The sequence below is a fragment of the Vombatus ursinus genome, unplaced genomic scaffold (genome assembly GCF_900497805.2).
Source record: "Vombatus ursinus unplaced genomic scaffold, bare-nosed wombat genome assembly UNPS02003292.1, whole genome shotgun sequence".
Lineage (NCBI taxonomy): Eukaryota > Metazoa > Chordata > Mammalia > Diprotodontia > Vombatidae > Vombatus > Vombatus ursinus.
This window is the reverse complement of record NW_020943070.1, coordinates 169,100-192,478: the sequence shown is the minus strand read 5'-3', so window position 1 is coordinate 192,478 and position 23,379 is coordinate 169,100. Positions and strand designations below refer to the sequence as shown.

At 44.4% G+C, this 23,379-nt stretch overlaps 1 protein-coding gene across 1 annotated transcript in view; it reads right to left on the bottom strand.

The window, feature by feature from the left end:
* The window catches only part of SHISA8 (shisa family member 8), a 31,644-nt gene extending 9,318 nt beyond the window's left edge, over positions 1-22,326 (bottom strand). Inside the window, exon 1 of the mRNA XM_027871312.1 lies at positions 21,719-22,326. Coding sequence (XP_027727113.1) covers positions 21,719-22,326 — 608 coding nt within the window. The remainder of the gene's footprint in view (positions 1-21,718) is intronic.
* Between the last annotated feature and the right edge of the window lie 1,053 nt (positions 22,327-23,379).

Sequence of the window (23,379 nt, the reverse complement as noted above, 5' to 3'; positions counted from 1 at the left end):
TGTAGCCGGCCCTTCGGGGTACTCACTCAGTGTGACCAGGGTCCTAGGGCACAGCGCCTTAACCTGGGGACTGTGAACTTGTTTTTAAAAAATATTTTTATAGTAATTTCAATATAATTGGTTTCCTTTATAAAGCTTCTGTTTTCGATTTTATGTATCTAAAACCATGATTATGAAAAGGGATCTAGAATCTTCACCAGACTGACCACCCGCCCAAGGGATCCCGGCCTGCTCTAGAGTAGAAAAGAGGGTTCTTGGGGCTCTAGAAAGTACCCACATTCTACATGCCAGCAGCCACTGGACACCCCCAGAGCCCATTGAGCAGCGTGATATGAGCCCCCATTTTCTCCTCCAGTGGGCAGTGCCTGCACCCTAGGTCTGACTCCCCCCACCAAGGATAAGGAAATGTTCACCACTCTCGGGGTGGGGGGTTGAGAATGAGGAACCAAGGGAACTTAGAAGATTTATTGCTGTCATGGCAACAGAATTGCAACTTGTCCATGGAAGTCTTGTCAGAAATGTAGTAGCAAACCACCTTCCATAACCCTAGGCATCTCCCCTCTGCTACTCTAACCATCTGCTCCCAAAACTTAAGTATTTCACTCGAAATGTTTTCCTTTCTGGACCAGACATGGCTGGCACTGTTAAGCAGATACCACGATAACCTGTGTACCTGTCCCTCAACTTTGATGTGGGTTGGGACAGAGGACAGAGGGAGAAGAGCCAGGAGGGCTGGAGAATATGATACATGGAATCTCCTCCAGGGGGGGTTGTGGTGACACGGCGTCTCCATGGTGCCTGCTCCCCTTCCTAGCTCTATCAAAAAAAAATACCTTCCCTGGATAGATAGAAGCCTTACCAAAACAGCCCATTCTTTCTAAAACTTACTTTACTCTATAAAAGTGACTCGTGCTTTGTAATGAAACAAATTATTTTGTGATACATCTCTTACAAAAACCTGACCCCATTTACTTCAGCCCATTGAAATGATTCGCCCTCATCACTTTCTATGTAAGATCTCACAGTGCTGTCAACCATCTTTATAATTGCTAATTTGTACGAATCGTTGTTCTCACTGGACCATGTTAAGCTAGAATAGAGAGGAAGAGAGATGGATGCTTTTAGAAAAGACTTTGTAGGAGCTTCACAGGTAAGAAAAAATGGATATTTTCAATGATTATTATGTATTGCTCTCTATCTGTAACCCAATTTCAATACCAGCTCATGTAAATGTTAACTTAAAAATACCCCTTGATTCACTTGTAAGCAATAGAACTCAAGATGGAATATCATGAGATGCTAAATTTGCTTTATCCATCGCCTATAATCTTCCTTCGCATTCAGGTAAAAAGTGTCAATGCTGTTGAATTTAGTGATCTACCACATGAAGGAAAATGCCAACAACTGTCTCCCAGGAGTGCTGTCTAGCACCTCCGAATGTTGTATTAGCTCCAGGTTGATGCAGATTCTGGGAAGAGTAGCTTTTCAAAGGCAATTGCAGGACCTTCCAGACTTAGTTTCCCCATTTTTCTGTTTCCTCTTTAAACAGAAGTTTCCCCCCTGCTAGACCATGATCATATTCCTTGAATAATGAAAAGTTCTGATCCAGTCCAAAAATATTCATGATCTTTACCTGACACCAAACAGAGCGAAAGGGTTCTTGTCTCATCATTCCTATAATAGGCCAATCCAGGACTTTCAGACCCAGGCTTGACAAAAAGTTTGATATTGTTTTTATCAGATCCCTCGTCTTCATCCTGCAGAAAATTCTTCTAACCATGGTAAGAGGTACTTAAATGCCTTATGATGACTCTTAATGCCTTTATCACTATGCATCACTGAATAACCAATGATGGAGATAAAACCCTATAATAATTATCCATTTCCTACTAATTGTATGTATAAGTGCTTAAGGAATCCTGGGTGAGCCCATATGGTGCTGCTGAGTATGCAAAGAAGACAGTAGGGAGCTTTCCATCCATGAACCAATTCAGAGGGCCCCCAAAGTCCTATACTCATTCTCCTGCTCTCTCATAAAACCCAGGGGTGGTCCAACTTATGTCTCCTAACAACCACTGAATGTACAATGTGAAATCGGGACATGCCACTAGGGGTGGAATGTTGTAGGGCCTGTGACTGCTGTGATTCATTCCTAGTATTTGTTACAGGTTTTCTGTGACCTATTCTAATTCTGTGGACAAGAAGATATTTGCTTTTTCTAATTTTGTAACCACAAGTGCATTCTTCCTCATTCTTGATATTGCTTGCTATGTCATACACATATACATATACGCATTTATACATACCTATTAATCACTGAATATACATGAATATCACATATTTGAATATACACATACTCACAATTATATATAGATTATGCATGTCTGCCCAGGTACATATATGAACATACCTAATCATATATATGAACATGCATACACACACATATATGTAAGTTTAAATATTAAGGTCCCTTTCCTCTCTTAGGATCTTGTTGCATTGGAAATTTATTATGTTTTCTCTATAGGATCTGAAATGGTCTTCCCACCATTGGAAAAGCATATCCCAAGACCATCTTCCTGGCACTAACCAGTTAATTCAAGATGTAAAACTATCTGGGCATAAACCTTATGCCCACATTAATTGGTTAATATCCTGTAAGTGTTGATAGTTTCTTGATTTCATCCCAAAACTGAGGAGAAGCCAAGAAAGTTCCTTACTGTTTCCGCTAATAATAGCTTCATAGATGAATATCTATCTGAGCTTAAATACCTCCTATCACCTGGAATTATAGATAAAACTTTCCAGAACCTTTCCTCCCCCTAAATGCCCTGCTAGCTAACCTTGAATAAATCAGGAAATATCCCAGTTTTATATTCTAACTTCCCTCAACTGTCATTGTCCTCAAAGATCCCAAAGCAAGGATTGGGAGCTGAGATAACACCTTTCTGTTACCAGTTGCCTTGCTAGAACTCTGGGAAAGGAGGGAGCATCTCTACCACATCAGAGGGGAATTTTCTTCTACCAAAGGGGAAAACTAGGAAGCCATCTTTGAAGGATCTTGCCTACCATCACAGTGTCCCACGGTCCTGCCTCCCCCACCATCTCCAGCCAGCTGTCCTTTATTATCCTTTAATAAATTATCTTTGGGGGACTAGAACTTCCAGACCTCAAGCTGTATTATAAAGCAACAATCATCAAAACCATTTAGTACTGGTTAAAAATAGGAAAGGCCGATCTATGGTACAGGCCAGGAAAGGAAAACATCAGAAACAATGAAACTCAATCACCCAGCATCTGACATGCCCGAAAACATCAATTACCCAGGAAAAAAGCCCCTATTTGACAAGAACTGCTGGGAAAACTGGAAAATAGTCTGGCAGCAATTAGATTCAGATCAACATTATGTAACATAGTTCACAATAAATTCAAAATGGATACATGACCATTAAAAAGAAAAAGAAAAAGACAACTAGAAGAGTAGCACACCATATACCTTTCACAACTCTGAGTAGGATGGATTTTTGACCAAACAAGGATTGAGGAAATCACCGAAAAATCAAATAGTTTTGACTACATTAAATTGAAAAGTTTTTGAATGAACAAAATTAATGCAACTGGAATAAGAAGGAAAGTGTCTAGTCAAAAAAAATCTTTGTATCTGATATCTCCGATAAGCATCTTGTATCCATGATAAATATAAAACTTACAAAAATGTGTAAGGCCAAACCCCATTCCCAATTGATAAGTAGTCAAAGGAATGAACAAATAATTCTCAAAATGGAAAGAACAGGCAAACTAACAACGGTACAAAAGAATGTTCCAAACCAATAATAATAAGAGAAATGTAAATCAAAACAACACATGCTGCCCAGGAAATTGGCAAGAATGACAAAAATGGGAATAGTCAACGTTGGAGGATTTGTGGAGATGATGGACACACTGATGCATTGTTGGTGGAGCTGCATATTGGTCTAACCATCCTGGAAAGCAGTTTGCAATTACACAAAGAAAATGAGCAGCGAGGTGGAGCAATGGATAGAGCACAGGGCCTAGAGTCAGGATAGACCTGAGTTCAAATCCAGCTTGAGACACTTACTGTGTGACCCTGAGGAAGTCCCTTAATCCTGTTTGTCTCATTTTCCTCATCTATCAAATGAGCTGGAGAAGGAGAAGCTCTGCCAAAAAAAAAACCCCAAATGGGGTCACATGACTGAAAACAACAAAGAAAGCGACTTAAATGTCCATAGCCTTTGACCTGGAGGTTCCACTGTTAGATACATACAAGGAGGTAGGTGATTTTTTTAAAACCCCTATACAGCACAATAGTCACAGCAGTACTTTTCTGTGATAAGAAAGAACAGGAAACAATGTGTATATCCATCCATTGAGGAACAACTAAACAACCTGTGGTACATGAATGTGGTGGAACATTACCGTGCTGTAAAAGATGAAGAAGGTGATGAGTTCGGAGAAGTCTGAAGATAGAGGAACTGATGCAAAGTGAGCTAAGCAGAACTCGGAACGTGATGTTCCACTACGACTACAAAAACTCTAAGTGGCAAGACCATTGACAAAAGAGTTGGAGCTGAGTTTCCTTATTAGGAAATGATAATGACCAAGCTTAGCCCCACAGAAGAGCCAGGAGCATAGAAATCTCTCCCTTCCTTGTGCAGGTGGGGGACTGTTGGCATGGAAGACTATTGAATAGGATATCAAACCGGTCTGAAAAGTTGGCTAGTTTTGTTAATGTTTTTTTGTTTCTACCTTTTAAAAAAAGATTCTTTTTGCAGGGGGTGGGGGGGCTGCCAGCTAGGTGGCACAGTGGATAGAGCATTGACCCTGGAGTCAGGAGGACATGAGTTCAAATCTGGTCTCAGACACTTGATACTTCCTAGCTGTGTGACCCTGGGCAAGTCACTTAACCCCATTACCTAGCACTCAAAAAAAAAAAAAGATTGTTTTTTGGTTGGGCAAGGTAATGCCTGCCTGTAATCTCAGCTACCAGGGAGACTGAGGTTGGAAGGCCTCCTGAGCTTGGAAATGCAGTGAGTTAAGCCCATAGGGTGTCTGCACTCAGTTCAACGGTAATATGGCAAGCAACCAAGGGGAGTGGGGCACCGAGTCACCTAAGAAAAGGGGTAAACCAGATGACGTCAGAAACTGAGCAGGCCAAAGCTCTGGGGCCAATGGGTAGTGGACAGGGCCTTTGAGTGGACGGGACCTTCCTTCCTGGGGGAGATGGGGAATTTGTTGTTCTGGCGTTTCAGTCGTGTCTGACTCTACCTGACCCCATTTGGGATTTTCTTGGCAAAGATCTTAGAAGGATTTGCCATTTCCTTCTCCAGCTCATTTTACAGATGAGGAAACTGAGATAAATGGGGTTAAGCAACTTGCCCAGGGTCACACAGCTAGTAAAGATAAGTCTTCCTGACTCCAGACCCAGTGCTTTGTCCACTGTGCCACCTATTTGCTGCCAAATGAAGGAACTGAAATGGGTGGAAGAAACCACGCACTTTCCCTTCCATTTTTAAACTCCTTCAATTTAGAAATTTAAGCAAATAAGTTTTGCAAAACTAACCAACATATCAAAAAATCTGTTATTACATGAAATGTTCTTTAAAAAATTCAATATATTTTTATTTATTTTGTTAAATATTTCCCAATTACATGTAAAAAAATTTGTAATCATTTTTTAAAATTTAAAATTTTTAAATTTCCAAATTCTCTCCCTCCCTTGGCCCCTCCCCCCTCCTTGAGAAGGCAAGCAATATGATATAGATTGTGCATGTAAGGTCATGCAAAATATATTTCCATACTAGCCGTGTTATGTGTAGTATTCTAATCCCATTGCCCCCCATCTGCAAAGAAGGGAGAGGGGGGCATGTTCATATCTTTCCTCTGGGGCCAAGCTTAGTCATTATAATTTTGTTAAATCACTTTTGGACACATAAGTCATGGATATTTTGAACCCCAACCAATCCCCTCTTCCTCCAGCCCAATGTCTCACCTAAATCCCTTTGCACCACTCGTTTGCTAAAACCTTAATCCTTACTGCAATATACCTCTGATCCCTTTCCTCGTGAGTCTGTGGCAGAAGAAAATGCCCTGTCCCTAGGCTCATTCAGCAGGGATGGGGAGGATGGTGCTACCTTTAACAGAAATGGGAAAGTTAAGAAGGAAAAGATAATGAATTACGTTTTTGACACGTTGGATTTGCGATGCATATGGGACATCCATTTGGAAATATTCAGTGGGCGGTTGGTAATGCATCCCCGGGGCTCTGGACAAAGACTGGGGCTATACAGAGAGATCGTCAGCGTAGAGAGGATGATTCAGCCCATGGACTCTGATGGCTCCTACTGCCCAGAAGACGAACTGCAAACTCCTGTGGCTTTGAAGCCCTTGCCAACCGCCCTCCAGTCTGCGTTTACATTATACGATATTCCCATCTCCATCTCCATACCTGTCTTCCGTTCCTAGAATGCTCGCCTTCCTCCCCACCACCTTGTACAGCCTCCAGGCTTCCTTCTGGGCTCGGCCCAAGGGTTCCCTCCTACCTGAAGCTACCGATTCACCCCAGTCACTAGTATGTTTGCTCCAATAGAATGGAAGCTCCTTGAGGGCAGGGACAGTTCCAATTCATCGTGAACCCCCAGTGCCTGGCACCCAGTAGGAGCTTAATAAATGCTCATTTAATGAATAAGAGTCCTCTCAGCTCTTTATTCTGTGTTCTTTGTTCTAAGGACCCTTTCAGTTCTGAAGGGATGAAGAGGAGAAAGAGGGAGAGGAAGGAGAAGAGGAGGAGGAGGAAAACTTCAAGGCGCCCTTAACAAAGGGTGGGGTCCCTAACAGTAGAGAAGGCACATTCTCTAGTCTGCGTTTCCTGAGGGGCTGAGCATTTACTAAGCACCTACTGTGTGCCAGGCATGCCCACTTGCGTGTGTGTGCGCGCGCTTTACTCCGATGGCGACTGCCACCTGCCCTACACCTTATGGTTGCATCTTAGGGAGTTGCCAGGGCCAGGTCACACAGCCTGTTTGGGGCTGAAGCCAGATTTGATCCTAGGTTATCCTGACCCTGAAACTGGTCCTCTAGGCACCAGCCCCTCGGGTGCACTGGAGATCCAAAGACAAAAAGGGAAACAGTGCCTGCCCTCCACCAGCTTACACCCTCCGGGCATCAGAAAACAGGCCGGGGGTTCCCACGCCCCTGAGACCTGGCTGGAGATGGAAGGGGAAAAGGGAGCTTAGAGGTAAACTGAGGACAGCCCTGGGGATGTGAGCAAAGGAAACCCCAGAGGTAGAACCTCTTCCGTCCCTGTCATTTCTGTCCACAGGAGCCTCTCCGTCCCCTCCCCCTGACACACACACACCTGGCGCTCCCTTGGGTTTAGCTGCCATCAGCTAACTAACTGAATGACCTTGGATGCCACCTCGGCTTCCCGATGTTCAGTTAATTCTCTGTAAAATGGGAATCGTGGTTGTTGCACTCCTCCCGACAGGAGTGTTGGGGACATTTTGTAAACGTGAGTGTACTGCATTTGTTCTGGTCACACCTGCTGTGTGACCTTGGGCGAGTCACTCGGAGGCATCTTTTCCAAAGTGAGGGGGTTGGACTGTATCATTGCTAAGGTCCCTTCCAGCTCTGACATGCTTTAGTCTATTCTAAGGCCCCAAATGATATGGAAATTTATGTAAATTGGCCTGTCTCCTTTTGAACTTTGGGAAAGGGGAGTGGGGGAGGGCTTGGAAGGAAGACAGCGATTTCCAAGTGGAGTTAAGCCTTGCTAAGCCTCTGAGCCTGTTAAAGCTGAGCTCAGCCCCAGCCCACAGTTCCCACCCACCCCTTCCCTCCCCTTGCTCAATCCCCATCCTGAGATGCTTGACTTCCACAGGGATCCCTAATTCATCTCCCAGTCAGCGAGAATAGCAAGGACCCCCCAGGCCCCTGAGAACTCGGCTCAGATTTGCTCCTGACTGCCCCCCCACCTGGAAGCTTTTCTCTGTCCACGCCCCTCCGCCAACTCCTCCAGGATTCAATGGGGGGGGGCGCTGTGTGAAGGGACATGGAAAGAGCCAGTTGGATTCTTACCTAGTCTAGGAAGCCTTCCCTCCACCCTGGAAGAGAAATGGAATTTAAATTGTTTTCCTGGCCTGCCACTGAGCCCTAAAGACCACCAGAGAGAGAGAGCAAGCTTGTCCCTTTTGTCTTTGTATCTTCTGGGTACTAAACACCCAGCACGTAGTATGCGCTTAAAAAATATTTTTCCCCATTTATTCATTCATTCATCATCGAACAATATGAACTGGGCATGTTTAACCAGAAAAAAAATCTAAGACATGAGGGTGGGGACTAGTTGTCTTCAAGCATTTGAAGGCTTCGATGTGAAAACGGGATTTGATTTGTTCACGTTGACCCTAGAGAGCAGAAGATTTAAGGCTCGAAGATTTACAACTGGACCTCAGAGACCAAAGCCTCCCCCTCCATCTTTTTTTTTTTTTTTTTTTGGCTAGGCAATGGGGATTAAGTGACTTGCCCAGAGTCACACAGCTAGTGTTATGTATCTGAAGCTGGATTTGAACTCAGGTTCTCCTAACTCCAGGGCCGGTGCTGTATCCACTGCACCACCTAGCTGCCCCAAGCCCCCAACCCCTATCTTTTTTTTAACCAGTGAGGAAACTGAGGCCCAAGGAGGAAGCTACAAAGAGGTAAATATGGGGGGGAATTCCAGACAATGAGAATCCCCATCTTCAATGGACTTCATTTGAACGTCATTTTTACCAAAAAAAAAAAAAGAATTACAAATTTCTCAAAGAAGAGAAATAACTTCTCCAGAGCCACAAAGGTGTAAAAAGCAAAACCAAGATCTGAACCTGGTCCCCACCCCCCATCCCCGACTCAGAAGTCAGGTGACCCACTCCATTCTGGAAGTGCTGAGATTGAATGGCTAGTGGAGACATTCAGATGAAGGTATGTCCTACAAGCAGCTGGAGAGGCAAGTCCAGAGCTCCCAAGAGAGGTTAGGGTCAGAGAAGGGTCTGAGAATCCAAGACGTAGTAGTGTACCATAGGACAGAGTACAGAGGGAGGAGAGAAGAGGGTCCAGGAGAGAGCCTTAGGAAATATTCACATTAAAAGGCTGGGAAGAAGGTGGGCTAGTGAAGAAGACAGAGAAGGAACAGGAGGGGAGGTAGGAGGTGAGCCAGGAGAGTGGGACATCTCAGCACCTGAAGAAAGAAGAGCATCTAGGAATATGGAGAGAGTGGTTTGGGGATGGAAAGGGTAGAGTCATCAGCTTTAGAAAGACCAAGGAGACTGAGAAAAGGTCATTGGATCTGGTGGATTAGAAAATTCCTGTTAATCTTTAAATCAGCAGTTCTGCCAGCAGAATACACAGCAATTAAATTAAGTACAAGCATATATTAAGCACCAATGGCATACAAAGGCTTTTGTTCAGTGCAAGGGTTACAAAGACAATAGTGACATGTTTTCTTTCCTGTCATCCTGTCATACAATCTATAAGGAGGGACTGGACATATGCACAGTTAAAAGTAATGCAAGTTAGAATATACAGGCATAAGAGAGGTCAAATAAAAGGGGAGATATGGTCATTATAGGAAGGAGAGGTCCTTACTAGGTTGGGGAAAATTAGGGAAGTGTTCAAGGAAGATGTGTGGCCTGAGCTACCTTGAAAGCAGAGAAAGATTTCAATAGTTGAAAATGAGGAAAGTGTATTCCAGGTATGGGAAAATGGCCATGGGGGAAATTTCCATGGGGGAAAGTAAATGAACAAAAGTGAGAGAAGGCAGGAAGGATTTGAGGAATAGCTAATCATCCACTTTGTCTGAAACAGTTTGGGAGTAAGGCCCAGCAGAAAACAGGATGGATGGGGCAAAATCTAAAGTATTAACGTGGTTATGGTTAGAAGTTAAGAAGGACAATGTGACTAATGTGAAAATATGCTTAACATGTAGAGCCTATATCAGACTGAACATCGTCTTGGGGAGGGGGGAGGGAAAGGAAGGAGAGAAAATTTAGAGCTCAAAATCTTATGGGAGTAAATGTTGAAAACTAAAAACAAACAAACAAACAAAATGAAGTTAAGAGGGAGCTCTGACCTGATACTCTAGAAAACATTCTGGGTGGAAGCTTTAACCCCATAATGAACGCAGAGAGAATAAAGAATAAATAAAGGTACATAGCCCATGTACCAGAAAATAAAATTCAAAGTAGAAGAAAAGTAAAACAACAACAACCAAAGAAAGACATCTCAGAAAAAAAAGTACAGTAAAAGGAAGTAAATAAAAATAATTTGGAGAGGAGACAGGAGGCATTTTGAATTAATCACTTAACTGAGTATGGAAAGAGAAAGGACAAATGAGGAGAAATAGATAACTAAGGAAATGGTAGATAAATAGAAACAGGGAAAAGAGCCTGTGGGGATAGATTAATATCAAAGTAGTTTAAATAAAACTAATTGCAAAGGCAAAGTACTGACTTAAAAGAGGAAGAAGATTTTCTAAAAGTATTACTACAAATGCAAGTGTAAGAAAACATAAACCTAACAATCATAACGTTAAATGTGAATGGATTAAATAATCCAATAAAAAGAAAGAGAATGACATAATGGCTAAGAAACAAAATCCAATAATCTGTTGTATACAAGGAACATATCTAAAAATCAAAGACACATAGAGAATCAAACTGAGAAGCTGAAATAAAATTTACCATGCATCAGGTGAACCCAAAAAAAGCAGTAGCTATAATCATACTATTAAAAAAAAAAAGCAAAAATAAAAAGTCAAAATATCAAGAGATAATCAGGGAAATTACATTATGCTTAAAGGAACCACAAACAATAACCAATAGCAAACTAAATATATGCATCAAATGACATAGCATCTAAATTCATAAAGGAAAAGTTAACTACATTTTTAAGGTATAGATAGTAACATGATAATAATAGGAGACTTTAATATTCTCCTCTCAGACCTGGATAAATGTAACAGAAAGAGAAATAAAAGGGAAAATATGAAATTAAATAAACTGATAGGGAACTTGATGCTGAAAGACTTATGGCATCTTCTGACTGGGAATATTAAAGAATATATTTCTCTTTTTTAAAATTTATATATATATTTTTTATTTTGATTTATCAACAATCACTTCCATAAGCTTTTGAGTTTTCAATTTTTCTCCCCCTCCCTCCCTCCCTACCTCCCTCCCAAAGAATATATTTCTCAACACCACAAAGTACCTTTCCTAAAAAAATAAATAATTTGCTAGGGCACAGAGAAATTATAAAGAAGTGTAAAAAAAAAGAAGTAATACTAAAACATCTTTTATACACTACAAGTAATTAATATAGGGCGTACAATCAAAAGATATAGACCGAAGTCAAGATTTCATAATGACATTGAATAAATTAATGGATCAAAGAACAAATCATAGGAATAATTAATAACTATGTGAAAGAAAATGATAATGATGACACAACATACAAAATTCCCAGTATACAGCTAAATCAGTCCTAGGAGGAATAATTATATCCCTGAGAATATACAAAAATAACAAATAGAATAAATTCCTAAGAATAATAAAATAGTAAAAGATAGGATTAATGAACTGAATAAGAAATTATTGAAAATTAGAAAATATACAAATAAAGGCCAAAAATAAATTGGAAAATTTTTAAGTATATATATAGAACTTATAAACAAAACTAAAATCTGGTTCTTTGAGGGAAAAAAAATAACAAAAAAATTGATAAATCTTTGGCTAATCTAATTAAAAAGAAGAGATAAATCAAATTAACAGAATATCTAGCCCTCATTTCATGAGTGCACCAACTCTCCCCTAGCAGTGTTTCTATAGAGTCCAATAGACCAGAAGTATCTAGAAGGTGAACGGATAAGCATTACCGGAACCCCACAAATTCCTTGAAACACGAGAGATTGAGGGGGAGGAGGAAAGAGAGAGTTAGGAGAGCATGCCCTCGGAGACTCCATTCTGGACCATCTGGACATGAAGCAGAGGGATGGCCTATGGCCATTGTTTAACTGATGACCACAAGTGGCAGACTGTGGAGGTGATCAGACTGGGAGTGAAGTCGAGTTGTTGGGCAGGTTCAAGGAAGATATGAGTAAGTTTTATCTGGACAAAGGAGCAAAGAATGGATTAAACTTGAATCATACCCAGTTGCTGGTGAATCTCTGACAGTCTCATTCATAGTTCTTCGCTACCCTTTCCATTCCTGGAGCAAGAGAGCCTCTCCTTTTTCTTGTTTCTCATTTCCCCTTCTAATCTAGTGGAAGGAAAGCTCTTGCCACCTCCTTGACTGTAGACAAAGCAGACAAATTTTAGAAGTTTTATTTCCTTAATTAGAAGCAGCGTGGCACAGTAGTTAGGGAACCGACCTCAAAGTCAGAAAGACCTTGGTTTAGGTCCTGCCTCTGACACATATTGTCTCATTCCTGCTGGAAAGAACCGACAACCCTCTCCACCCTGACCTTTAGGTCCACTCTCCACTTCTCAATGGTGTCCCCTCCAGGGTCCTCACCCATGGGGCAGATATGCACCCCATGGAGTCTTGGGTCTTGCCATCTACTTCCTGATGCAACCTTAGGACCTCAAGGCCTTTCCATCCATCCTGCAGCTGTGCAATCCCACATATATCGTCTCCCAAAATTAAAGTGTGAGCTGCTTGAGAGTGGAGACTTTTTTTTACTATTTGTATCCCCAACACTTAGCAATGTTCTCATTGGCTATGTGGCCCTGAGCAGGTTACTTAACCTCACAATGCCCCCAATGACTGTGAGATTACAAAAGCCAAAGTGCCAATCTTCACTGATTCCTCATCAGGAGCTCCCTGAAGCAATGAGATCACAGGGGTGAGGGGGTGACCTCCTTTGAATGGCAGTCTGTGTTTCTAAAACTCAGGATGAGCAGGATGGTCTCAAAAAAACCTGAAAGACTTCCATGAACTGATACAAAGTGACATGAGCAGAACCGGGGAAATGTAGTACACAGTAATGGCAACGTTGTGCAATAATCAGATGGAAATGACTTAGCTATTCTCAGCAATACGACGATCCAAGACAATTCTGAAGGATTTATGACTAAAAACAATACTAGCCATCCCCAGAGAAAGGACTGATAGAGTCTGAATGCAGATTGAAGCAAACTTTTTTTTTTTAATGTTCTTTATTTTTCTTGGTTTGGGTTTTTTTTTTTTTTTTGGTTGATGGTGGTGTTTTCTTTCACTACATGGCTAGTATGGAAATGTGTTTTACATGCCTGGACATGTATAATCCATATCAAATTGCTTGCCTTCTTCAGAATGGGGGAGGGGAGGAAGAGAGGGAAAGAATTTGAAACTCAATATTTTTAAAAAATGAATGTTAAAAATTGTTTTTATATGTAACTGAAAAATAATAAAAATAAATTAAAAAAATAAATCTGTTGAGACTGAGCCATTCACTTTTTTTGCCATGCTCTTTTTGGCTGCTCTTCTGTGCTATGTGCAGAGGGCAAAGATCCCAATTCACCCACAGCATGGACGTCATGAACTGAACTGGTGAGAGGAGAAGGATTTCCTTCTGCTCTTCCTCTTTTCTCCTGGCTCCAAGAAATGGGACTGGAGTATTTGTCTCTGTTCTGTTATTTGTCCTTCTCAGTTTCAGGTGTTGGGGGTGACCTCCACAGGACCCTGAAGTTCAAACCATGATGAGCCAGGAATCAGGATAGCAGGTGGGATGATACAGATAGCCAGCCTGGCATGGAAGTCCTGAGGAGCCAGGGTACCTAAGGCTCAAGCCTAGGGGTTGGACTTGGAAATAGGACTGCACTGTATGGGAACCAAGCTCTTCTATGAACCTAATTTGCTTTCCTTCCCCAGAGACGGAGGTGGTATAAAGGTAAGGGTGGGTGGCAGAGGAATTATGCTTCCTACATATTGGGGGAGTAAGTTTGTGTATTTGTGATTATAGCTTCTGAAGTAAATACTTCTGTGTAAAAGCTAATTTTACTACAAGTGACTAATGAAACTGGGCCCGCTCCCTGTGCTTGGGAGAACAACATCAGTGGGGCTGGAGCCATTTACCTAGATACCCCCAAATCCCACGGGTACTGGAAAATCCTTGGGGAAGACTGAAATTGAACCTACCTAGCCTTCCAGGTGGAGAGGACCACGGTAGCCAGTGTTACAGAGGAAATCAAACTAGTTGTAAAGGAACTACCAAATGAACAAAAGAAAAAAAAAAAGAAAAACATTACATTGAAAAGTTTTTGCACAAACAAAGCCAATACATCCAAAATTAAGAGGGAAGCATAAAACTGGGAAAGAATTTTTACAACTAGTGTCTCTAACAAAGGTCTCATTTCTAAAATATATAGAGAACTGAGTCAAATTTATAAGAATACAAGTCATTCGGGGCAGCTAGGTGGCACAGTGGATAGAGCACTGGCCCTGGAGTCAGGACTATCTGAATTCAAATCCAGGCTCAGACACATAACACTAGCTGTGTGACTCTGGGCAAGTCACTTAACCCCAAATGCCTTACCAAAAAAAAAAAACAACAACAACAAACCAAAGAATATAAGTCATTCCCCAATTGATAAATGATCAAAGGATATGCACAGGCAGTTTTTAGAGGAAGAAACTAAAGCTATCTATAGTCATATGAGAAATGTTCTAAATCACTATTGATTAGAGAAATGCAAATCAAAACGACTCTGAGGTGCCACATCACACCTATCAGAGTTGTTAACATGACAAAACTGGACAATGATAAATGTTGGAGAAGATGTGGGAAAATTGGAACACTAATGCATTGTTGGTGGAGTGTGAAATGATCCAACCATTTTGGAGAACAATTGGGAACTATGTCTAAAGGGCTATAAAATTGGGCATACCCTTTGACCCAGCAATACCACTTTAAGTCTGTATCCCAAAGAGATCATAAAATGGGAGAAGGACCCACATGTACAAAAATATTTATAGCAGCTCTCTTTGTGGTGACCAAGAATTGGAGATTGAGGAGATGCCCATCAGTTGGAGAATGGCTGAACAAGTTGTGGTATATGAGTGTAATGGAATACTATTGTGCTATAAGAAATGATGAACAGGCTGATTTCAGAAAAACCTGGAAAGACTTTTATGGTCTGATGCTGAGTGAAGTAAGCAGAACCAAGAGAACATTGTACACAATAACAGTCATGTTGTGCGATGACTAACATTGATAAACTTAACCCTTCTCAGCAATACAAGGATCTAAGACATCTCCAAAGGCCTCATGATGGAAAATGCTATCCACATCCAAAGAAAGAACTATGGAATTTTAATGCAGATTGAAGCATACTATTTCTTATTTTTCTTCCTCTTCTGTTGAGTTTTGTTTCCTCTTTCTGGTGGTTCCTCCTATAGGTTCTAATTCTTACTTACAACATCACTAATGTGAAAATATGTTTAATAGGAATGTATATGTATAGCCTATATCAGATTATGTACCATCTTGGGGAGGGTGGTGGGGAAGAAAGGGGAGAAAAATTTTAAACTGAAAAGCATATGGAAGTGATTGTTGATAAATCAAAATAAATTAATAAAAAAAAAGAAATGATGAGCAGGCAGACTTCAGAAAAACCTGGAAAGACTTATATGAACTGATGCTGAGTGAAGTGAGCAGAACCAGGAGAACGCTGTACACAGTAACAGCCACATTGTGTGATGACAGACTTTGATAGACTTGGCTCTTCACAGCAATGTAAGAATCTAAGACAACTCCAAAAGACTCTTGATGGGAATTGGTATCCACATCCAGAGAAAGAACTATGGAGTCTGAATGCAGATGGAAGCAGACTCTTTGTTCTCCTTTTCTTTTGTTGTTTTGTTTTGTTTCCTCTTTCTTGTGCTTCCTCCAATTGATTCTAATTCTTCTTTACATCATGACTAATGGGAAAATGTGCTTAATATGAGTGTATAAATAGAGCCTATATCAGATTGCATGCTGTCTTGGGGGAGGGAGAGGAGTGGGAGAGAGAGAAATTTAAAACTCAAAATCTTATGGGAAGTGAATGTTAAAAACTAAAAATAAATAAATTATTAAAAAGAAAAGAAGAAAGAAAAACCACAATCCAGAAAGATTTATAGGAAAACTTTAAAGAAAGATTCATATCTATACTACAAAAATTATTCTCAAAAATTGAGAAAGTACTTTACTAAACTTCTTTTATGAGAGAAATATAGCCCTGATACCTAAACCAGGGAAGGATAAAGAAAAGAAAGAAAACTATAGACTAATAAAATTAGTGGAGAGTAATTTTAAATTTTAAATTAAATTCTGGCAAAAACTCTATAACAATATTTCCAAACAATTATGCAATGTAATCAAGTTGGACTTAAATAGAGAATACAAAAGGGTTAAACATCAGGGAAAAAATTAATGTATTGTATTATGTTAAAAACAAAAACATATCAAGCCATGTGATAATATCAATAGATGCAGAAAAAGCCTTTGGTAAAGTAGAGCCCTCATTTATGCTAGAAACTCTACAAAGCTTAGGAATATAAGGACCTTTTTAAAAATAGGATTAAAAAGTATATATATGAAACAAAAACTAGTATCGCATACACTGTTTCCACACTGTTATTTGACATAGTTCTAGAAATTCTCTTATAACAAGAGTGATGGAGCTGAGCATCACGTTGGGCCACTTCCACACATGTGCTCTGACCCCCTAAAGAGCATGCTTGACCAGATTCTCCTCCTGGTTGATCTCTGATCCTTATCTGAGTAGTTTCTCTGACTGGGTGAAGGGAGAGAGGAACTCATGCCGAAGATAAAAACAACTGGACAAGGAAGAGCCACCCGCCCAGTTGTTTTTACAAGGACAGGACAAATATCTGCTTGAGCATTTGGCATTCTGCTTAGTCTGTCATGCACATACATACATACAGATGTATATACACACATACATGTATATATAAGCATATATATATATATATAATTGTTGTTTATTAGTTTTTCAGTTGTGTCCAACTCTTTGTGACCCCATTTGGGGTTTTCTTAGCAAAGATACTGGAGTGGTTTGCCATTTCCTTCTCCAGCTCATCTTACAGATGAGCAAACTGAGGCAAATAGGGTTAAGTGACTTGCCAAAGGTCATGCAACTACTAAGTGTCTGAGACCAGATTTGAACTGAAAAATATGAGTTTTCCTGACTCCAGACCCAGCACTCTATGCACTATGGCACCCCTTAGATTCCCATGTGTGCATGTGTGTGTGTGTGTGTGTGTGTGTGTGTGTGTGTGTGTAACAAGGATATCTATGCTAAAAAAAAAAAGGTCCCATACTGGACAGATTATTTATAGCAGCATCTTTTGTAGTAGAAAGAGCTGGAGACAAAGTAGATGTCCATTGATTGGGGAATGGCTAAATTGAGGCACGTAAATGTAATTGGACAAATCATAAGATCATAGATATAGAAGTCAAATCATAGGATCGTAGACGAGAAGTCGCTAAGTCTATCCCCCTCATTTTACTGAGGAAGGAAACAGACCAGTGGAAGTTAAGTGACTTGCCTGGGATCACAGAGCTAATAAGTGCCTAAGGAGGGATTTGAACCCAACTCTGGCTCCAAGTCCAGCACTCTGTCCACTATACCCTGATACCTCCAAAAAACAATGAATATGATGAATATTCAGAGAAGCAAGGGGAGACTTATATGAACAGATGCAAAGTGAAATGAGCAGAACCAGGAGAACAATAAGCACAAAGACTCCAGCAAGGTAAACAGAAAGAACTACTACCGCTAACAATACCATTGAAATCAGATATTCTGACATTATAATGACCGAGCTTGGCCCCAACAAAGAGCCACGACAAGGGATCTCCCTCCCTCCCTTTGTGTCGATGGGAGAGGGTGTGGAACACTGGCTGTAATGTCAGATTATGTTCATGTGTTGGTGAGTTTTGTTGAACTGCTTTTATTAATTTGATTCTTTGTTACAAGGGGACCAGGTGGGATTCACTGGGAAATATAGTTGATGTAAAAACCAAAGACATCGATGTAACAATGTAAAACACTTGAAAAATAAGTGAGTTCTTGAAGGGTGCCCAGCTCCTTCTGCCATTCTATGATCTGACAGACTCCAAAGAGCCAGGGCTAGGAAGAAGCCTGGAGGACAGAGAACTGCCCAGGAGACAGATGATGTGGACAAAGACCCAGCTAGGGTCAGGGGCAGAAGCGTGGGCGACCCTAACCCTCGTTCGGAGGACAAGTCACGTCAGCCTTTACCAGGAGACCGTGCTTGGCAAGGGATCTACAAGTTAGCAGAGAAAAGAGCATCCTAGGACCAGGTGATAAGGTGAGAGAAGACCGGAGAGCATCAGGCCAGAAACTCTCCTAGCCCAGGGAGATGGCGAGGCTCACTGAGTCAGACTCCTCTCTGGAGGACTCAGCAGATGTCTTTTCTCCTTTCCTCGGCTCTCCCCTCTCTCTGCTTGGCCCAGAGGGCAGTACTAGAAGGGGAGTGGTATTGAGGGGAAGATTTAAGGTGAAGGCAAATGGGTGCCCTCAGGAGGTAGAGGCTCATAAGAGACTTCCTTAGGGGATTGCTGAGGCAAGAGGACAACGCTGGGAGGCTGACCGGGGGCTGACGTGGCCGGAACTCAGCCCAGAGACTTCACTGCCCTCAGGCTGAAGAGAACTGGTACCCTATGGAGGTGATGCAAGCCAACCAGAGGCAGCTGCTGAGACCCAGGGATGCCCGTCCCGTCCCTCAATGTCCAGGGGAGGGGCTCCCTGCATTGGGGCCAGTATCAGCCTCACAGAACCTCAGAGTCAAAAGGGAGGCCCCCTGGTCCAGCCTGGATCTGACCAAGACTACCCCTCTCCAACAGCCTTGCCCAACCTCTGCTTGAAGCCCTCCAGCGACAGGGAGCTCACTATCTGGAATGGGTCTCATCCTTCAGAAGGATTTCCTGATGTCAACTCTAAACTGGCCTCCCTGCACCCTCCCCCCACCTTGTCCTGCCCTCTGGGCCCAAGCAGGACCAGGTTAAGCCCTCCTACACACAGCAGGTCTTCCATTAGTTGTACGCAAGTAACTATTCTGCTGTCGTCCAACCCCATCCCCCATCTTCTCTTCCCCAAGTGAAACATCTTCTGTTCCTTCAGCCAGTCCTTGTATCACATATCCCCCTCCTCCTTGCCCTCCTCTGTATCAGTGAGTACTGAACCAACACTCCGCATGAGGTCTGAGCTGGGCAGAGGACAGACTCTCACCTCTCTATTTCTGGCAGCTCTGAAGTACAAGGCTGAATTAGCATTTGGGGGCTACCACATAACGCTGACCACTCACGTCAAGCTTGCAGTCCACTGAGATTACCAGATCTTTTCCCGACAAACTGCTATCCAGTTAGGCCTCCCCACCCGTCCTGGTTTGTTATGTGAAGTTAATTTTTTTAATCCAAGTGTAAAACTTTACATTTATCTTCACTGAATTCATTTTGCTAGGTTCAAGTAAGTGCTGTGGCCTGTCATGATCTTTTCGACATGTTCAAAAACACACCGGCTCGATCATCATACCATTCCCCTGAACACTGCATCAGACTATCAGAAGCACACAACCGAACTTGTACACACTTGTGGATAAGCACGCATCTGTGGACGTCCCATGGGATTGGGCTTGTACCTCTCAATGAACTTACCCCTTCTCCCTTCCTCTCCTCCTAGCCCTCAGATCCCCTCCATCACTATCTCCTCCTTCGTCCCTGTGGCACATGAAGAGCTGGCCCCTGTCCCTACTAAGGGAGACCCTCTACATGCACCAATGATCCCAATCCCTCCTGTTCCCTCCAGCTGATTGCTCCTCTCATCCTCACTCTTGCTTATATCTTCCTTTTCTCCTTGTCTACTGGCTACTTCCCTGTTGCCCTCAAACATACCCATGTCTCTCCCATCCTCAAAAACCCCTCACTTGATCCTTCTATTGAACTTTTGTCCTATATCTCTCCTGTCCTTTGTGGCTAAACTCCTTCTCTTCCTTCAAGGCTCCACTAGGGCAGGGGCACCGTCTCCATGAAACTTTCCCTGTTTGCTCTAGCTGGTAGCATTTTTGCTGTCTTCAAATTTTCTTTGTCTGGCTTTCTCCTTCATATCCCGTTACGTCCTACCTGCATTTCCTCTTCTGGGCACATGTGGTGGGTAGGCCTCCCGTAGAATGGAAACTCTTGAGGGCATGACTTTGTTTATGTGTCCGTAGTGCCTTGTGCAGAATAGGTGCTAAACAGGTTGTACTGAATTGTTGAAAACTGAGGGGAAGGCGGTGGGAACTGGTGTGTGGTGTGTACTGGGGGCAGGTCACAGACCTCCTCCTACCCTCCAGACCCCGCCATGCACTCATGTCACTCCTGTGTGTTCAGAACCTCCTGTCTGCCCACTAAACCCCCCAGATACCAGGGCTGGACTAGGCCTCCAGCACACCACACAGGTACACCTGCCTGGGCCCTGCACCAGCCCCTCTCCCGGGACAGAAGCCAGAAGGCACACCCTAAGTCCCTTCCCCACTACAAACCCATGCAGCATTGTCCAGAGATTCAGGTAGGGTTGTCTGTAAGCACACATTTTTTCTTCCCAATATCAGCCTTCCATTTCTATCACTAAACACAAGCCAAAGTGGTGACAGAATTTTTCCCTAAACCTCCACCCTCCACCCCAGGTCACCTCATACGCAGCTGGAGTTACTTGTCATCAGTTCTCTGTAGCAGGGAGGGACGCTGTCCTACCTAATTCCCAGTTATTTGTGGGCTCTGTGCCCCCCACAGAGGCTAGACAGATGTTGAAACCTTGGTGAAAAAGGGCATTCCCTCCCCTCCCCCCTCAGAAGGGCAATAGCTAATCATTGCTCTGAGTCCCATGGAGAGGCCAGCTTTGAACACTGGGCTAGGAAGGTCAAGAAGAAGATGTGGAGGGAAACAGGGTATCAGCTATCTCGGGCAGAGAGCCCAGGACACAAGGGAGAAGGGTGGGGGAAGGGGTATAGGGAAAGCAAGAAAATGAGAAAGAGGGAAGGAAGGGGGGAGAGAGAGTGTGAGAAAGGGAGAAAAGAAGGAGAGAATAGGGAGGTAGAGGGGCGGAGGAGAGATAGGGGAAAAGAAAAGGGAAAGAAGAAAAGAGGAAGGAGGAAGATAGGGAGAATAGGTGATAGAGGGAAGGAGAAAGAGATTGGAGAAAGCCAGGAAAGGAGAGGGGGATGGTGGAAAAACAGGCAAGGAGAGTGGGAAGGTAGGAAAAGCAGGGAGCCCGGGGAAAGAACGAAGGAAGGAGCCAAAAATGGGAAAGAAAGAACAACAGGAAAGGAGAACCAGACGTGAAGGAGAAGCAAGAGGAGATAAGGAAAGCCGGAGGTCCAGAGAGGAAAAAGGGGGAACGAAGGGGGAGACAGGGAGTGTGAGAGGAAAAGGGAAAGAGGGAGAGAGGAGAGATAGAAAGTCACAAGGGAAGGAGATTCATGGCACAGAGAAAACGAAGACGCAGATGGAAGGAGGAAGAAAGAAAACAGAGAGAAGGAGCGATGGAGAGGGAAAGGAGGCCGAGGGAAGGACGAGGAGGGCAGTGGAGGGTGGGTTCCGAGTAGAGAGCAGGGCACGTGTGCCTGGAGCCCTGGCCTCGGGCCACGAGCTCCGGCCAGGCCGTTCTGGGGGGCCTGGGCCACTCACCTGGCCACAGCGCGCTCGGCCCGCGGGCTGTGCGCCTTGTCCAGTCCCAGGCGGGTGAGGATGGCGCCGAGCGCCAGCACGGCCACGACCCCGCACACGCTGTAGACGGCTACGTGGGCACGGTCGCGAGCCGGGCTGGGCGCCCCGGAGCCGCCGCCGCCGCCCGTGCCGCCGTCTAGGGAGCCTCCGGACGAGCGCGGAGAACCGGTCTGCAGCCAGCTGGGCGTGTCGTAGTTGGAGCAGCGGCTCTGGTCCAGGCGGCGCGGGGCGTTCCGGCAGCAGAAGCGGTAGCCACACGTCCCGCAGCAGTAGTGGTACGGCCCCGTGCTGCAGTTGAACGGCGGGTCCCACTGACCCATCACGTCGTAATAGCCCAGGCACCTGTCTCCGCCCGCTCCGGGGGGCAGGCTGGGCGCCTCCAGCGCCCGCTCGGGCCTGGGGCTGGGGCTGGGGCTGCCGCCCGCACCCGGCTTGGTCTCGCCCTTGTCCTGAGCCCCCGCCTCGAGAGGCGCCCGGCCCCGCGTCCCGCCCGACGCCAGCAGCAGCAGCAGCGGCAGCAGCAGCAGCCCGGGGAGCGGGCGCCAGGGCGCTGCTCGAGCCATGGGCATCCCCCCTGCCTCCCGGACTCTTCCGGGAGGCGACCCCGGCCACACTAAGAGCCCCCCGGCATGGCGCCCCCGCCGCGCCCCTGCCCGGAGCGCGGGGAGGCCGCCAGCACCGGCCCAGCTCTCTCACTCGGCTCTCCTCCCCCGCCACCCACTCCACTGTTTCTTCGGCCCCTCAGCTCTGCTCTCCTGCTCCACCTTTCCTCGAGGACCTTTCTTCTTCCTCTCCCCTCTCCGCTCCTTTCCCTCTTTTCTGTCTCCTCTCTCCCTCTCTTCCCTTTCCTTGGGTCCCCTAAGTCTTCTCTCCCCCCCCCCCCCCCTTCCTCCCCCCCCCCCCCTCCCCCCCCCCCCCCTCGTCCTCTCCCCCCCCCCCCCTTCTTTTCTTCCTCTCTCCAATCTCGCCTCTCTCCCTGAATCTTCTGTCCCCACTCTTCTTTTCTCCCGTCCTCCTTCCACTTTCAAGTTCTCTCTCTCTCTGTCTCTCTCTCTCTCTCTCTTTGTCTCTCTCTCTCTCTCTGTCTCTCTGTCTGTCTGTCTCTCTCTCTCTCTCTTTCTCTCTCCCTCCCTCCCCAGTTAATGACCGTCTAGCAGGGGCCACGGTCGGGAGAGAGAATTGGCCGGGCCTGGCGTCCCGAAGAGCCCCTCAGGCGGCTCCCCCATGCTGAAAGCCTCCCACTTTTCGCTCTCTGTCCCTCGGCTCGTTTTCCTTCCTCGCTGACGCTGGCGAAGACACTGAGTGCTTCACACCCGGGAGAGGGGAGAGGAAAGAGCAGGGGAGGCGGGCGGGGGGGAGGGGAGGAGAGCGGAGGAGAAGGAGGAGACAGGAGAACTGAGTAAGGACAGGCGGCTCCCTCACTCCCTCCCCGGGAAAGGAGGGGAGGGATGGGTGAAGTTACCGGGATACAGACACCAGCTCAGTGCTAGCAAAATCTTCTAAGGATCAGAGCTGTCCAGCAACAGCCCGAGGGAATGAATCAGCTGGGAGGTTGGCTTGAGGGGAGGTAGGTAGGTGTGTGTGTGTGTGTGTGTGTGTGTGTGTGTGTGTGTGTGTGTGTG